This window comes from Oncorhynchus masou, chromosome 29 (assembly GCF_036934945.1).
Source record: "Oncorhynchus masou masou isolate Uvic2021 chromosome 29, UVic_Omas_1.1, whole genome shotgun sequence".
NCBI lineage: Eukaryota > Metazoa > Chordata > Actinopteri > Salmoniformes > Salmonidae > Oncorhynchus > Oncorhynchus masou.
Window position 1 is genome coordinate 72,141,219 of NC_088240.1, and position 17,751 is coordinate 72,158,969.

At 44.9% G+C, this 17,751-nt stretch overlaps 2 protein-coding genes and 1 pseudogene across 6 annotated transcripts in view; all 3 read right to left on the minus strand.

Annotated features, from left to right (window-relative positions):
- Nucleotides 1-105: 105 nt before the first annotated feature.
- Nucleotides 106-1,635, minus strand: LOC135519722 (taste receptor type 1 member 3-like; annotated as a pseudogene).
- A 3,050-nt stretch (nucleotides 1,636-4,685) lies between these two features.
- On the minus strand, nucleotides 4,686-8,330 carry zp3d.1 (zona pellucida glycoprotein 3d tandem duplicate 1). The gene is made up of 9 exons (XM_064947221.1): nucleotides 7,697-8,330; nucleotides 7,481-7,593; nucleotides 7,276-7,379; nucleotides 7,016-7,190; nucleotides 6,808-6,919; nucleotides 6,585-6,673; nucleotides 5,668-5,738; nucleotides 4,890-5,551; nucleotides 4,686-4,764 (listed from the first exon to the last, which is right to left on the minus strand). The coding sequence occupies exons 1-9, from the start codon at nucleotides 8,267-8,269 to the stop codon at nucleotides 4,708-4,710; spliced, it is 1,956 nt and encodes a 651-aa protein (XP_064803293.1). The 5' UTR covers nucleotides 8,270-8,330; the 3' UTR covers nucleotides 4,686-4,707.
- An 890-nt stretch (nucleotides 8,331-9,220) lies between these two features.
- LOC135520439 (dual specificity tyrosine-phosphorylation-regulated kinase 1B-like) overlaps nucleotides 9,221-17,751 on the minus strand; it is an 83,684-nt gene continuing 75,153 nt past the window's right edge. For 2 of the 5 annotated variants that reach the window (XM_064946009.1, XM_064946005.1), the window contains exons 6-11: nucleotides 17,041-17,327; nucleotides 15,751-15,897; nucleotides 15,510-15,671; nucleotides 14,040-14,358; nucleotides 12,698-12,801; nucleotides 9,221-12,550 (exon numbers count right to left, since the gene is read on the minus strand). In XM_064946009.1, the coding sequence (XP_064802081.1) occupies nucleotides 11,798-12,550; nucleotides 12,698-12,801; nucleotides 14,040-14,358; nucleotides 15,510-15,671; nucleotides 15,751-15,897; nucleotides 17,041-17,327 (1,772 nt within the window). In that variant the 3' untranslated portion in view covers nucleotides 9,221-11,797. The remainder of the gene's footprint in view (nucleotides 12,551-12,697; nucleotides 12,802-14,039; nucleotides 14,359-15,509; nucleotides 15,672-15,750; nucleotides 15,898-17,040; nucleotides 17,328-17,751) is intronic. The other 3 variants (XM_064946007.1, XM_064946006.1, XM_064946008.1) reach the window with 3 other exon arrangements.

A 17,751-nucleotide genomic window follows, 5' to 3' on the forward strand; every position in this document is an offset into this window, starting at 1 on the left:
ATGTTTTATTTTTGCAGTCCCAGTGTACAATGTCGTAATGAGCCGGTGGGTCCCCGTTCTCATCAATCTCTATACTTTGATTGTCCAATTTGAATTTGACCTGTTTTAGTGCCTCCGTGACCTGGGAATGCAAGACAAAATGGTCAAATAAAAGATGGCATCAATTAATAACCATATTTTTGGTGATGTGGTTGACCATAAGGCTTCATGTTGAAGGAGATGCAGCTCACTTACCATGTAAGGATAAGCAATGATTTCTGAGTTGGCACAGTTCCGTGTCCCACACCGCAAAGCACTGTGGAATGCATTAGCCACAGCATACACTGCAGAGTAGATGACAAAGCTGTATGTTGGGTCCTCTCCCATAATTGTCTGGGCACTGGTGGAGTTGCAGTCAGAGCAAATCTGACCACATCTTTCTTTTAAGTCCATGTCAGTGCATGCATTCTCATGTCTGGATTTTACTGTGTTGTTAATAAACTCATCAAATCCTCTCAGGTCCTTGTGCCTCTGTACAGTGACACCTAAGACCGTCCCTATCCTCTCAATCTGACTCTTCTTGATCAACTCTTGGTTCATGGACCATGTCTCACTCGCGATCCATATCTTCTCCTTCACTCTGAGATCTATGGCCTTTTGGATGAAAGGAATGACAAACTCCACATTGGCAAAGACTACAATAACCTGGACATTGAACATGGCTATGTTGTTGAATAGACGCCCTATGAAGGATTGGTTTTGGGGAATGGTGTCTTGGTACGCCAAACAGATGTTAGCTGGTCTAATCTTATCCTGAAAAACTGTCAAGGCATCTCTGCTGTAGTCATTGTCACCACCGATGAAAGCCACCCAGTTCCAGTTAAACTGTCGGAGTATACGGACTATAGACTCCACCTGATATTTGTCGCTGGGAATGGTTCGGAAAAAGGAGGGAAATATGTTTTTGGAGCTCTGTTAAACACTTGATGCCCCATGAGTCACCTGTTGAAGTAAAACCCAAAACAATAATGCTTTTGTGAGAACAAGGATTTTTACAGTACAGGTACATTTATATTGCAGTGTTCTACAGACCCCTTCCTGAAGAGTACAAACACAAGGCAGCTACTACTGTATAAATAGCACCATCATGAGGTTATATTGTGCCATAAAATAATACTTACCATTGGAATCATCTCAGACATGTACAGAGGGGCGACACGGATGGTTTGTCTGCTTCCGAACGGGCCAGTGACTGAGATGACTTTAGGTCTGTAGTTTGTACCGTTCCACACAGGGATGCCTCCTCTTCCCTTTTGGGTCAGAAAGTCCAGAGCAGCCCCATAACTGAGCAAGTCAGAGCAGTAGTCAAAAGATTCATAGCCCAGGCTGACACCAGGCAACAGCAATGAGGAGTTGTTGATCTCTTCAATAGCAAACCTCATGACTTGAATCTGCTGGTAGCTTGCAGAGGAAAATTTCAACCTGGGATGTAGAAGGTTGCATGGTTTTACTGTCCATGTGTGCAACAAAAACAGTTTGACATTTACAGTATTGTTTTTTTCCCCCAGTGGTGAAAGCAGACTTTGCCTTACCTGTGACATTGAAGCACCTCAGGTGTTCTGTTTTCAGTGTCAGTCGCTGGACCAGTCCCTCCATACTTCTCATGCAGCTGGAATAGTCCCCCCACAATGTAGTCTCCATCCAGGCTCAGTCATGGTAGAGGAGCATGTGTCACTTTGTTTCACCAGGTGAAATGACACCATCACCACAAGAAACAACATTGTAGATTTCGAAGTAAGACTGAGTTGTTAGAGCAGAGGCTGAAATGCTCTCCATCTACCGAGGTGACTGATATCAATCATCTATCACTATTTCACATGTTGTGTTACTTCCTTGTTTTTGTTCCGTGCCACAACAATAACCACAACCACCTTACCATGGTCAGGCTATTATGGAAACATGTCTTGAGGTTTATGAAAATATCTGTCAGGTCTTTCTCACATCCCTTTATACAAAATAATTAGACATTTCCACCAGAGGAGGCTGGTGGGAGGAGCTATAGGAGGACGGGCACATTAATGGATGGAATGGAATACACAGTAGCGGTGTGTGGGTAAAATCACTGGGGAAGCCAAGCCAGAATAAAACGCCATATTACAACCTATGTGTTGTGATAATTGCATTGTTTACTCTATAATGTGTTAGTTCATATGCCTTGACACCATGATACATAGGCCTAAGGCTGAGACAATAAGAAGACACAGTGGCAGAATAAATTCAACCATGCCTTTGTTTCTTCACAAAAACAGAGAGCAACCTGTCTGGTGAAGTCCACAAAGCATATTGCATGTACCAATCAGTTACATGACCTAGAGCATGGTCAAGCAAGTTCATGATTCCAACATTTTAGGACCACTAAAGAACTATTGATTTAGAATCATGGTGAGTTGTCGCAAGTCGCAAAGAAAACATGAGCTGCCTCCAGTATTCCAGCACAATTTCACCTTCAACATCATCAAATCACCTCTGCTTAGTCTAATAAAGTGACAACTAAAAGATACCAAAAACAATTTGGTCCAATAAACATAAGATAAATATGTAGTCATGCGTGTTTGTAAAAATAGAAAAAGCATGTCGACTCACCATACTTGTAGAGAATGCCAATGCCATCCTCCTCTCTTTCACGTTTACGAAACGGTCTATCACTCTGTCATACAGTACACACTTTCATTTTTTGTCCTAGGCTACCTGGCTAAAATGCTTGCCCACTAGCCTAATTTCATTTCATGGGCAATGTTAGCTAGTGAACAATAGCCTTCTACATCTAGCTACATATTGAACTTCCATCCTCTCTGGCCAGGGACACAATGTATGAATTTATGGTTGGATCAGAATCGCCATTATAATCATTGGCCAGTACAGAGAATTAAGAAAAACCACAAGTCCAAATCTCTATCATCCATGGCTAATTTAGGAAAGGGACAAATTTAGATAACTAGCTAACCACCAGAGGACAACAATACAATGAGATGCACAACCAGTTTGTCAATATTTGCTCTCGATGCAATGTGATTGGAGTGAAGCCAAATCCAAACTGACTTCCCTTGACACTTTTTTGTGGGTGCCAGGACCATTCACAGTTGATCTACACTGATTGGCTATTATTTTATACAAACGGCTCGCTGGCTTGCCTTGCATTCAATGCTACTGGTGGCATCAATGTCATATTCTTTGGAACCAGACAGCACTATGCAATTTACATATGTTCATCATTTGCATTTGAAAGACACTGTTCATGCACCACTTGTTGCCATCCCCACAAAATAGCTTAAAACAGAGTTTTACATCAGTCCTGCCTAGGGTTGCATGTAGTGACCAAGGTGGCTCCGATAGACGTGGCAGCTCTGTTTCTAGCTCCTAATGCTAAATATGTGTATGCGGCCAATACAATTTCAATGGGAGGGTATATTACTAGTAACTTTCAAAGTTTACCAGTAAACTACTAGCATTTGGGTAATTTAAAGTGTTTTATCACAGGACATAGTGATACTTCAGATTATCACAATGTCTAATTATCTCTGGCCCTCTACATGGCCTTATTTTATCACATATAAAATATATTAATTAACATGATCCTGATTAACATGATCCTAAATATAAACCATCAACTTAGAGAATACCATTTGTCTTAATGAGGATTTCATAGATTTAAAAAAATATATACTATGAATCCATTAAAAAAACATTTAATTGCATATTCAACAACTTTAAAAAAAAAATTGAAATTTTATTTTAGGAATAAGGCCTGTTTTTCTTTTGAAGCCAGAAGGAGGCTCGTATCAGCTACATTTATGCCTTTACTAGACTATGGGGATATTTTATATATGAATGCTTCTGCTCAGTGTTTGAGATCAATTGACACCCTTTACCATGGCACTTTGAGATTTATTTTATACTGCAAAACCCTTACGCACCACTGCACTTTGTATACCAGGGTTGGCTGGCCTTCTCTAGTCACTCGTAGACTCAGGCACTAGTATACTTTTATTTACAAAGCCATTTTGGGTTTACTACCTTTTTATTGTTCAGAAATGTGGTGGGTCGTCTCTTCGTTCGCTGGACTTTATCCTGCTAACTGTTCCAAATGTCCGAACTGAATTTGGTAAAAGGGCTTTTATGTACTCTGCGCCATCGTCTTGGCACGCCTTACAAAATACTTTTAAACTGGAAAAACTTGTCCCGATTGGTATTTTGTTATACTCTTGTGAATTCTATGGTTTTTACTAGATTACTAGATTTTCATGTTTGTAATTTTAATGACTTGGTGCTGCCTATCTTGGATCTTAGATTTTAAATCTCAATGAGACCTTCCTGGTTAAATAAAGGTTGAATAAAATCAATAAATATTCAAGTATAAATGACCAAAGTTGGCATAGATTAGCTTTTAGTTAACAAAATGACAGAATGTTCCAGGAACTTTGGTAAATTACCAGTGGCTTTGCAACCCTCGTTCTGCAGTCTCCCTCTGAGCTCCCTGTCATTTTTGTGTGTAAAATAGTTGTACCCTTCAGAGAATGCCATATGTTTACATCTTCAATATACACAAATATACATCCCTCAAATGCCCAGCTACCATAAACATTCAGAGCATTGTTCATTGCTTATATCAAGGGTAATGTAATATTCAATCATACAAGGACACTTAGTGTAATTATTCTTATGAAATATTTAATTTAAAGTTAATGGTCCAATAGGGACAGAAGTTTCCAGCACAGCAAGCTTGTCCTGAAAAGAAATAGATACATTTTAAAACAGCTGGTATGACAAACACTTCAAATGATTGCAACTTAAACTGACATTAAAACTCAAGTAGGCAGCATTGAAACAGTCACTAGACTATTAAAACTAACCTTTGTGGATTGTTTCCAAAACCTCCCCAGCTCTTCCTCTAGGGCTGGTCCTTGGTAATCTTCTCTCCACTCGGCAGGCTCCATATACCCCTCCAGAAATGCTGCCGCTTCGTCCACCAAAGGCATCTGTCCAACCCCCACTCTCTCAACCTTTGACCCTTCTATCCCAGCAACCTGCTCCTTAGCATTCATGGTGACACTCAACATGTTCCACTGAGCTACCTCCTTAACCGTCACAGTATTCTCCTCAGGTACATGTTCCAAAGTTACACTTGATGTCACTTGGTCTGTGCCAATCTCTTCAGCTGCCACCTCAATCATCTCCTTCTCAGCCCGTTTGTCCTCAATCGGCTCCTCCACACTTCCTTCTTTTCTGGCTACCACCCCCCCCTCCCCTAGAACTGTCCCTTCCTGCACCTCCTCTACCTTATTCATAACAGCAACTGACATGTTTTTCTCCTCCTCCCAAGGAGCGACTGCCAAGCTTTTAAACTTCACCTTCTCCACTCTATAAGTGACTGCCAAGGTCTCCTCCACCCGTTCCTCACCATCTGGCTGTCTCTCCTCAGCCTGAATGGGCAAACTCTTTTCCCTGTCCTCCAACACTCTCCAGGGTTTACTGGTGATCAGGCTTTTCACTGAAGGAGATGTCAAGGCTGGCCCTGGTTACATCAGGCAGAACCACAAGTTACAGATCAACATACATTGTTTTGGAGAATTCATCTAAGATGAATTAGAGAGAAAAGAGGTGTTCCAGCATTGACTGTTGTATACTTACAAAACTCTGACACTTCACAGACAGAATCACAGCAGGAGCACACAGAGGGAGGGCCATACAGCTCCTCCCACCTAACAAGAAATAAAAACCAGGGGTGTAATCATTAGTCCAAAACATTTTGCAACAAAAACGAGTTTCTATTGGACAAATTCAGGTAGGTCACTCACTATTTCGTTAGCTTTCTAGTGAATAAACCCCTGGTTAACCAGTGCAAAAAACAATGTAGCATGAAATAACTGAATTACTTCATGTTATCATCAGTGTCCTACACATTGATCATGACCAGTCTATGTAACTTGTGATGTAATTCTTGAGTAAATGATTGTGAGCGACAGTGGTGGAAAGTAAAACATACTTTGAAGTACAACCCTTTTGGGGAGATCTGTACATTACAATTTATACAGATTTTTTATTTTTTTTTACTAGTTATTTTAAAGAAAATGTACTTTTTACTCCCATACATGTTCCCTGACACCCAAAGGTACTGGTTACATTTCAAATGCTTAGCAGGACAGAAAACGTTCCAATTCACAGACTTATCAAGATAACTCCCGGTCATCACTACCGTCTCCGATCTTGCAGACTTACTAAACACAACTGCTTCACTTGTAAATGTCTGAGTATTGGCGTGCCCCTGGCTACTCATAAATACATTTTAAAATAGTGCCGTCTGGTTTGCATATACAAGGAATTTGAGAAGATTTATAGCATTTACTTTTGATACTTAAGTAGATTTCAAATAAAATACTTAGATTTTTTTAAGTAGTATTTTACTGGGTGACTTACCTTTTAATACTCAAGTAAAAGTATCTTTACTTTTAATCAAGTATGACAATTGTGTACTTTTCCCACCACTGGATATAGAAATACATCAGATTGGTCAAGGTTACTGTTGAGATTCCAAAAAGACAGTTTACCTTCCCACTGCTCTATTGTACGTGCAGGACTTGGCGCTCCACGTAGAAGTGGATTTCATGACAGTCATAGTACAGTGCAGGTAGAGATGCTGTGGAACAGAGTATGAGAGATATATATATATATATATATATACATATATATACACACACACACACACACACACACCCCTTATTCACTGGTGTTGTGGAAACATTTGTGTGCCATAAAAGGATATAGCCTAACCTTGGCAGTGATTTGGGGAAACAGGAAAGCATCCACAGTGAAGCGCAGGACATTTGACTCTCTGGAGAAGAACTGGGACTGACTGCCTTTCCGCTTGCTGTCCACCATACATCTAAAAACACGTACACGCATATATACCCACCACTAGAATTGATTGATACAAATGCTAGATCTACATCAGTGTGTGAGAATTTAAGTGTTTGATTACCCAAAGTTGTGAATGACTTCAAGGCGAGGTGTTGCATTTGGGTCATTGGATGTCGTAACAAAGCAGGAATCAACAAACACACTCTCATCTTTGGGGACAAAAGCAGCGTAGGCTTTGAAGTACATTGGCTCCCCAAGCATATAGCCCTCTTCTGACGACAATTTTTCCCATTGCTCTGCATTTGGAGAGAAAGATTTTCCTCTCATTCTCTGCCTCTTAAATCAACTTTCAAACTCTTGTAATGGGACATGTTTACTTACCATTGCATGCAGTGAGCCTAAAGATGTGTCTGCCATTCATACTCTTCAAGAGATTGCGGTCATGCACCTCAGGTACATAGCCAACTTTGTAGGAGTAGTGGAATCTGTTAAGGAAATGGATGGTAAACAGCAAAAACCACTCATCACACAGTAGTAAGACTGAAGTATAAATGCCTACTGTAGGCTAGTCTATTGGGCACTATACCGGTTATATATGCACTGAATGGGGAGGTTGAGAGGTATGGCTCTCATCACTGGCCCCTGTGGTTCTGGAGAAAAGTGAAGTGAGCTGGAGTACACCAGCTGGCCATTCATGGTCTGGAAGTCATTAACAGAATAAAAAGAGTACATAATTTAGGGTCAGTTTAAGAGTCTGCTCCTGATGGATAGTGAAGGCAAAATGTATCCCAACACATCTTACCGTTTTAGTACTGCCACAGTCATTCAAGTCATAATGGAAGTAAAAGAAACGTGGGGTGACCCGGGTGACGGGGCAAGTGCCCAGGAAGAGCATAGAGGCCAGACACCTAAACCTGAGCTGACTTCTGTTGATGCGCACGGAGATCTGGTTGTACCCGCACCACACCTCCACTCCACGCGGATTACGCACGGGAGAGAAGTGGTTGCGCTCTGGACTATTTTGTGGCGGAAACAAGAGGGTGGTGAAGATAGTGGGGAAACGTATTTTCCCGACGACTGGTTTGAACAAGTCCCTATCGACGACGGGAACCGCCGAGTGCTGGAACATGGGAAGGAAGTAGTATGGTGGTTCTGACCGAGGGGCACCGATGGCATCGTCTTCCCCTATCCGAGGCCTGATCACCTCACGCACTGGTACATTGCCCAGGAGGTGCCGCTCCGCAAATTGGTAGTCTTGATGCACTTGACCCTCCCATCGATCAACATTAAAATTAGCTTCCGCTGATACTTGTGTGAATGGAAAGGCAGAAAAAATCCATGCAAACAGACAAAACATCCACGCAACTTGCGCCATGTTCAACGTGACCGCAGAAATAAAATAATAAAACTCTGTAGTCCAGAGCGCCTCGTGGACACACTGTTGTTAGCAAACTAGACTGACCATTTAAAGATGAATGTTGTAGGCGCGTGTTAATTGCGCTCACCTGGTTTTGGCGCAACAATTACGCACTTGGCACACACGGCGACGTTCGTTGCGTGTAGGCTACTGAGCGTAGATGATCAATTAATGATTCGATTCATTATATTTGCAATGACATATGAAAACGTATTTTGCATTGCCTACTATGTTACAATGTAAACGTTGAGTATGTAATTCACTTATCTAGCCACCAGATGCCAGTATAAACTGTGCTCTCAATTTTACTCAGTGACTTGGGTTAATACAAAACTTGACCTTCACCTGTTATAGACATATTCAATAACTCTCAACTAGGAAGAGCGCAAATGTGTTGATGAACATGAGTCAAACGGTCCTAAATTGGTTCTAATTGCATGTAGTTTTATGGTATAGGTGACCATACTGCCCCCCCTCCCACCTCTCACACACACACACACACACACACACAGAGACATGTTGAATTAAACAGCATTTCCATTGACAACGGAATAGATGAATGGAGGATTGTGCCAACGTAAGCTGAGACCAAAGATACAGCTAGGGGTGTAGTGTAGGCCATCAGGGTAACAAGAACCTGTCTTTAACACTTCCGGCAACACCTTTTCACCTTGATAGTAAACCAGCAATCAATGTATCTAGCTGTAATGCTATGTTTACACTTTACTCAGAGCTGCCTGCTACTGTATATGGGCAACAATAAAATATTGTCACAAGACTGTCCAAACAATGAGACTGATTCCTAATAAGTTCATTAGTAGCTACACCAACTTTGTGGTTCTTCATGGACATCATCCCCACCACACCCAACACCAGTTACACTCAGGTACAAAAAATGGATGAAATAACTTGAGGTCAAACGCAAATCTCAGATTTATTATGCCATGTCAGTGATCACTTAGCTTGCCACATCAACAGTTTGTCTTTGTGGTAGGCCTGCTACTGTATGCACATTGCTCAGATGAGAGTCTGTCGACTGAAAGTTGAAAAAAGCAGAAAGCTGTGATTTGCATTTGACCTTTGTGTGCAAAAGTATACTCTTTATTCTTATATATCCAACTTTATTCTTACCCAGTTTCCCCCATTCAGGCCCCGCCCAGTGGCTGACTTAAACTAAGTCAGTGTTTTAATACCACCTTCAACTGTTACATTTAGTCAATGCCCAACTTTCACCAGCAGGAAGAAGGCAACCAAACAAAAAACAGAAGAAAACAGGTTAATTTTTACCTTTTCTTTTTCTTGTTAAATAGTAATAAATACATGAGATGCAGTGGTTTATTTTTCCATTTTTTTCTGAAGCAGGAGGGTTAAAAAGTTTATTTTTATTTATCTGTCTGTTTTCTTTAGCAGCAATCCGAACATGGTTGAAAGTGGAGATAGCAGCCGAGAGAGAAGTAGTTCACTTTTTTTTTTTTGACTTGATGGCAAACAGCACTCACAGAGTGTCGTGAAGGAGGGAGGGAAGGGGAGAACAAAAGACAGGAGTAAGAAAAGAGGCCAGAGAAGTCAGAGTCACGGGGCTGTAGGGGTAAGGAGGGCATGAAAGTGTCCCCTCATAAGTATGTACTCCCCCCTCCTGCTATATATCGCCCCCCTCCCTTCCAACAGAAAAATGGGGCAGAGAGGAGAAGAGAGCGAGAGATCGAGACAGAGAGAGTGAGCAGATTTGGCTCAGCATATCCAGAGTTACTCCAACCCAAAATGTGTGTTACGTTTCTGTAGTTTACGGTCCAAAACAAAAGTGAGTAAGAAAAGAGAGAGAGAAAGAGGGTGAAAGATTCTGGTTAGATGTTGAAGTAGAAGGCAGACTATTTTTTTTTTTTAAACAACAGGGAAGCATTTTGGTTTTCCTTGTGGCAAAATGTTTTGTTGTTTTTTGTTCTTCTTGAATCACTTCCTCCTTTTGTGAAGAAGTTCTGTTCCCCCTCTCCTCTTGAAAGCGTCTCACTTCGTCAAATGTTTCAGCCTCCTCATCGTATAGTTTCTCACTGTGTGGTGACTACGGTTTTTGTCATTTGCTTCATTTAATTTCTATGATCTGTTTCATAGTTTCAGATATATAAGCCAGTGTCAAGCGAGAGAAGAAAAAAAATGTAACAAAAGTGTGTGTGTGTTTCGGGGGTGAGATATACTGAACTGAAAAACAAACTAAAAAGACCCTAGTTTGTTTGTTTCTCTGTGTATGCACAAGTGTTTTCTGTCCATCAGCAAATAAAACTAAACCTGTATAAATAAAAATAAAAATGAATAAATAAACCACCTCTCAATTTAACGCTCTTCCGATCTCCCCACTTACCCACCTCCTCATGTAGTGATGTTTAATAAATAAAACATGTACAATTAAACCTAGACTTCAGAAAATCTAAACAAAAACAAAGAAAAAAAATAAGAATTTAAAAATAGCATAAGGGTACTCTCTCGCGCCTCCCCCTTCTTAACCAACAATTACCACTTTTCAAATCATTCATTTACCTTTGCGGTCTTCATTCCAAAAAAACAACCCAAACAACAAAGATCTCGCTGCAAACCTTTCCTTAAAGCACATAAAATCAAATAATATAATAATAATAATAACAACAAAAACAAACTTATCTGAAACTTTCCATTCCAACTACTGAGCCCCGTTTCTTTCCTTCAACAAAAGAAAAACAAAGAAACTGAAAAAAGGATAAAAATGGTTTCAAAGCCTCCCTCTATCTCTCTCTCTCTCCCTCTCTCTCTCTCTCCCTCTCTCTCTCTCTATCTCTCTCTCTATCTCTCTCCCTCTCTCTCTCTCTATCTCTCTCTCTATCTCTCTCCCTCTCTCTCTCCCTCTCTCTCTCCCTCTCTCTATCTCACTCTCCCTCTCTCTCTATCTCTCTCTCTCTCTCTCCCTCTCTCTCTCACTCCCCCTCTCTCTCACTCCCCCTCTCTCTCACTCCCCCTCTCTCTATCTCTCTCTCTCTCTCTCTCTCTCACTCCCCCTCTCTCTCTCTCACTCCCCCTCTCTCTATCTCTCTCTCTCTCTTACTCCCTCTCCCCCTCTCTCCCTCTCTCTCTCTCTTACTCCCTCTCCCCCTCTCTCTCTCTCGCCCTCTCTCCCTCTCTCTCTCTCCCTCTCCCCCTCTCTCTCTCTCTCTCGCCCTCTCTCTCTCTCTCTCTCGCCCTCTCTCTCGCCCTCTCTCTCTCTCACTCTCCCTCTCTTACTCTCACTCCCCCTCTCTCCCTCTCTCTCTCTCCATCCCTCACTCTCCCACTCTCCCTCGACCTTCTCCCATGCAAAACAAAACAAAACTCCTTTGATATTTCACAAGTTTGTCTCTGTAACTGTATGTGTGGCCGTATTTGTTTCAAACTCAAGTGTGTATACTGTGTATGTATGCGTGTTGAAATTGTAATGTTGTCGTTGTTAAAATTGTATGGCTTTTGGAATTTGTTCAAGATTTATCAAGAGTTGGCCGTGTTCTGACCACCGCCTCCTCCACTGCCGCACACACCCATCATGGTGGACTCCTCAGAGTCCGGCCTCCCCCCACCACCCCCTATTCCCCTGGGTGGGGGCCCCCCGGTGAGCATCCCGCCCCCAACCACGCTACCCTGGGGAGGGTTGTTATTGTTGTTACTTCCCGGGTAGCATGGGGGGATGTATCCAAGCCCAGAGGCAGCGACCAAGCTGTCCTGAGAGGCTGGGGGCTGGGCCAACTGTTGCTGGGAGCCGGCGGGGGGCGGCTGGGGGGCCATGACCGTCCTAGTCCGAAAGGCAGAGAGGCCCAGGTGGAGGTTGGAGGAGCCGTACTGGCTGGAGTCCAAGCTGGATGGGGGCGGCATGATGGAAGACTGACCCAGATGGTGGTGGTGTGTGAGGCTGAGCTCGATGCTATCCGGCATCTGTGGGGAGGAGATGGGCATCAGGGGCTGGCCCTGTGAAGCCTGGCCCTGGGGCTGGTTCCCCTGCCCAGTCTGCCGCAGGCCCCGCCCATTGCCGTGGTGACTGCCGTAGATGGGGTGCGGGTGGTGGGGTTCCATCATGCCCCCGACGCCGCCGCCTCCCAGGAAGTGGCGTGAGTGCTGCGTGGCCGCCGGCTTGTGCAGCAGCAGCTGGGGGTATGGGGGGTCGCCGACGCTACTGCCGCTGTTGGACAGTGGACCCATGCCCCCCTCTCCCCCCGGCCAGAGGCGCAGCTGCTGCTGAGATGGAGCCTTAGCGGTGGGGGGGAGGAAGAGAGGTCATTGTTAGAAAAAGAGAATGCAGAATCTACAGTATATCATGTATAGAGGAAGAACCTCTTGTTCCATGTGATGAGATCTGAGACATCAGAGTCAGGTCAGGTTTAAACCTCTGCTCACCTGTGGACTCTGCATCTCGTAGTCTGAGTGAGTAACTGCACTGTTGTAGTACCGGTTACTATACCGGTAATTCCGGTTGTCATTGGAAGAACCGCTAGATCCACCTGGACAGGGGGAGTAGGGGAAGAGAGAGGGAGTAGGGGAGGAGAGGGGAAGGAGAGGGAGAGTAAGGGAGGGGAAGAGAGAGGGAGTAGGGGAAGAGAGAGGGAGTAGGGGAAGAGAGAGGGAGTAGGGGAAGAGAGAGGGAGTAGGGGAAGAGTGAGGGAGTAGGGGAGGAGAGGGAGAGTAAGGGAGGAGAGGGAGAGTAAGGGAGGGGAGGAGAGGGAGAGTAAGGGAGGGGAGGAGAGGGAGAGTAAGGGAGGGGAGGAGAGGGAGAGTAGGGGAGGGGAGGGGAAGAGAGAGTAGGGGGAGAGGGAGTAGGGGAGGAGAGGGGAAGGAGAGGGAGATTAGGGGAAGGAGAGGGAGATTAGGGGAAGGAGGGAGATTAGGGGAAGGAGGGAGATTAGGGGAGGGGAGGGAGAGTAGGGGAGGGAGAGTAGGGGAGGGAGAGTAGGGGAGGAGAGGGAGTGTATGGGAGGGGAGGGGAAGGAGAGGGAGAGGAGGAGAGGGAGAGTAGGGGAAGGAGAGGGAGAGTTGGGGAGGGGAGGGAGAGTAGAGGAGGGGAGGGGGAGTAGAGGGGGGAGAGGAGGAGAGGGAGAGTAAGGGAGGAGAGGGGGAAAAGACACTCGGTCGGTCAGAATACACAATAGTTGTGTCACGTCAACATACTGACAGTCCATCACTGCTGGGAACATAACCTGTTGCTGAGCTGCTGAACATGGTGCTGTAGCTAAGATGACTAGCTGTTGCCATGGTGAATGGGAACTGAAGCTGTGGCAGAGGAGAGGCTGCTGAGGCTGAGCTGTTGCTATGGTGACGGTGTGCTGCAGGCTGTAGGGACTGAGCTGCGGCTGAAGTGACTAGGAGCTTGTTTCTACGGAGACTGTGTAGCTGTTGCAGAGAGTGAGGGGCTGTAGGGGCTGGCTGAGATGTAACATTGAACCACCATCACTATGACGCAGTAGACTGCAGTGTTTCCCCGAAGACTATGTAGGTGGGAGGGATCTCCCAGACAAGATCCTTTACAGTACTGTACTAACCAACACGTTTTCAATTGACTTTCAATAGCTCTCAATCTAAGGAATCTTGGTGTTTTTTACAAACATAGTGGAGAAATATCTGGGGGAAATATGTTATCAAACAAGCTGCCCATGTTTAGTTTGCTCTTTTGAGGTTTGACCTCTGCAGATGTTTCCCCATGCAGTGGACTGTGACTTATGGTAAGGGTATACTGTATACTAACTGCTGTGTCCCGTACCGGAGCTGGAGACGGAGCTGGTGGTGGAGGTGGAGTGGCTGTGGTCCATGGCCGGGCTGGTGGAGGTGGAACTGCTGGTGTTGGTGCCCTCGTCCGTCGTCTTCTTGAAGAAGTTGTGCTGCAGAGCATAGAAGGGCGTGATGCGCGTCTTGGGGTCATAGTCCAGCATGCGCAGGATCAGGTCCTTGAACTTCAGGTAATCGCAGGGAGCGTGCCCCTGCTCTCCGCCCCGCCTCCCGCCAGGACCCCCGGTCTCCACTCCCAGGATCTCATGGAGCCGCCGCGTCGCAGGAGGCTTGTACTCCTGAATAGGGAGATAGAGGGAGTGAGAGAAGGGGGAGAAAGGAGAATATGGATGTGGGGAGGTGCAGAGAAACACTGTTGAATTCTCATTTTCTTCGAGGCAGTTTTATCGACTTAGTTATTATTATGGTTGAATTTCACACGCATGTTGTTATGACAGTGAAATGGTTGATGGTCAGTAGAATGCATATTATGAATGGATAGACTCACTATTAGGTCTACTTTATTATTTATTTACATAACACCAAGCCAGTGATGAAAAGCTGGAATGAATGAGACCAACATGTATCCTTACATGCTCTCCGGTCTAAAGACCATCAGCTCCTAGTCCTAAAACTAACAATATCCTGCATTATATCATTCACTTAACTCCTAATCGTCTAGTGAAAATACATGCCAACACCCATAGGTGTAAACCCGTGTTCACACACCCAGCCAGGTGTGCTTGCCTCTGGGGTGAGGTGGCTGATCCCCCACCATCTCCAATCCATTTTGGACTAAGTTAATGAACCTCTGATCCAAACCTTTCTCCCCCTCTTTCTCTCACCTCCAACGTAACCCAGACCTCTCCCTTTGTTCAACCTCCACCTTCCTCCGCTGCTCCTACACCTCATCCCTCTATCTTATTAAGGGCTATGCAATGCTTCTGATACACACAATAATGGAACGATAAGGACCTTTTTAGACAATTAGAGAAAGCTTATATGACGAGGGGTTTTACGGTTTAGATGATGATGACTGGAGGAAGATGCTGAGGACTCAGATCTCCTTCCTAAGAGTGGGAGTTTAGGTTAGAAATGAGAAAAGGAAGAAAATACCTCTTCTGCACAAAGTACTTTCCAATATTAAGCTAACCCTCCTCCCCTTCCTTCTCCACCTCGGTTTTCTACCCATCTCTCTTACTCTATCTACGGGTGAATGGTTAATACAAGTAGGTTCGTTGAGAATTTGCCTCTAACCACTGACACTTGGGTCAAATATCTTTCAATCCCCCTAGCAGTTTAAGTTTAGGTTTGGGGGTAAGAGCAAGGTAATCTGATTCAAGTTCTGTGGTGTGACCGGGGAACTTGAACCTACTGCGTTGTGAGTGACAGGAGGGATGTGGTTCGGAGATGAGATGAGAAGATTAAGTAAGAGCAGAGTTTTACTCACGGAGGCCGAGGGGTAAAGTACCTTCTTTATGTCCTTGTTCTTCTTGACGGTCCACAGACCGTCGGACAGCTTGTCAAAGTACTTCCGTGCTTTGGGAGCCTGATCCAGCATGTGGTTGGGAGGGACCCCCAGCACCTCCACTATCTTATTCATCTGATCCACCTGGAGAGAGAAACAACACGACAGGTCAGGGGCAGATTCGGCATCAACACCCAATGCTGTGTGTGTTCTCACAGCCTACCTCGTTGGAGCCACTGAAGAGGGGTTCTCCCGTGTGCATCTCCACCAGGATGCAGCCCAGGGACCACATGTCAATGGCCAGGTCGTAGGGCATGCCCAGCAACACCTCCGGAGATCTGTAGAACCGACTCTGGATGTACTGGTAGATCTGTGGTGGAGGAGAGGACAGAGGGACAGAATGAGGTGATATAAGAGACAAAAATAGGTTGAAAAAAAAGGAGAGACGAGGGGAGAAAATGTGATGAGAAAAGATAGAGGTATTAGCTCCAGTATGCTGGTTACAGCAGAACAGAGCTGTGGCCCTTTAATAACATTTCTAATCTAAATTAGAGCACACTCACTGGTGGAGGGAGACAGGATGGTGGTGGAAGAGGTGCAGTGACACCGTTTATCCACACGGGGCAGGCCAAACTGAGTAGAAATATCTAAACTGGGTGCAGCAGAGCCGCTGGGATTCTATACTTGAGCACTGTAGTGAGGCCCATTTCCTCATCTTCCCAAGAGTCCTCAAAGACGTGCTGTGAATGCCAGTTCCTATTCAACCTGGCAACGGCCTCCCTCCATAGCTTCCCTCTCCATGTCTATTTACCCTCTGCAGAAAACTGAGCTCATTCTCTTTTGAAACGGGAGAGATGGAATCATCTGTGGGCTATTCCTGCTCTGTCCCTCATCCATCCATCCTTCCATCTACCCCACCCTTCTCTTCTCCCTCTTCCTGAGAGATATCCAGAGGCATTAGCACACAAATGATACATTTTTAGAAAAGGTTAGTATACATTGAACGTTTATCTGGTTTACAAAAAGCTGTCTCTTATTCATTCTACCTCCACCATTCCCCCCCTTCCCCTGCGTCTCTATCCCCCCCCAATAGCTCCCTCCTCCCTCCCTGCTCCAATTTTCTTCTCCACCCAACAACCCCCCCCCCCCAGCATCTAGAGGAGATATAGCATGCATTAAGGGCCTACTATATATATTAAACCACAGTTGACTGCTGATGCATGCATTGGTTTAGGTTGATCTTAAATATAATACACAGAAGCATGCAGATATAGCCAGAACAATTCACAAAGGATCCATTGGGAGTGGTGAACTGCAATGCACTGATTTCAGGAGTAGACTGTGTATATTGATGTGCTTGGTAAGGTGTAGTCCTCCCCTTGCTTCTCCCTCTTTCCTAACCCAATGGTGTTCTCTCCTCAACACCCCTCCCCTGACCCCCACCCAGCACATGCATTGGGTTCATTATGGTCTTCTATATCTTTGTGCTTGGTTAGTCAGCTAGTCTCCTTACCCTCTGGCCTAGTTGACAAGAGCTGCCAAAGTCCACGATCTTGATGGCGCTGCGCTTGGGGTTGCACAGCAGGATGTTCTCGGGCTTGAGGTCGCAGTGGATGATGCTAAGCTCGGGCGTGGCCAGGAACAGCAGCGCCGTGCACAGCTGCTGGGCAAACTTTCTGGTCAGGTTGAGAGAGACGCCGCGGAAGTTGGTGTTGCGCAGGAGGTCGTACAGGTTGTAGGAGAGAAGCTCGAACACCAGGCACAGGTGGTTCCGGAACATGAAGTGCCTCTTCAGGTGGACTAGAGGGGGAGAGGAGGGAAGAGGGGGAGGTTAGTAGGGGAAGCAGTATACTGCAGTAACCTATCTGGGTGCTCTGCTCTACATGGGTAGTGGTTGAGGTGACTTCCAGAGTGACAGTGTGCCCTTGGAGTGGAGTGCAAGGTGCTTTGACCACATGGAAAACAGCTCGGCCATATAAACGCCATCTATTATTATATTATTGTGTGTCAATCATCTCGCTCAGCGCTATAGGAGCTTAGTGAGGTAGAGGTGATTCTGTGACAGGTTTATCATTGCAAAGGCTACTGGATTGATATATATGTAGCATGATACTTATACATAGGGATATATGAGAAGTAGGGCATTGGTCTATATTTCAATTGAGACGTTAAATGTGGAGCATGTGACGTCAAAGAGGCACAGTATGAACTCATTTTAGTAGAT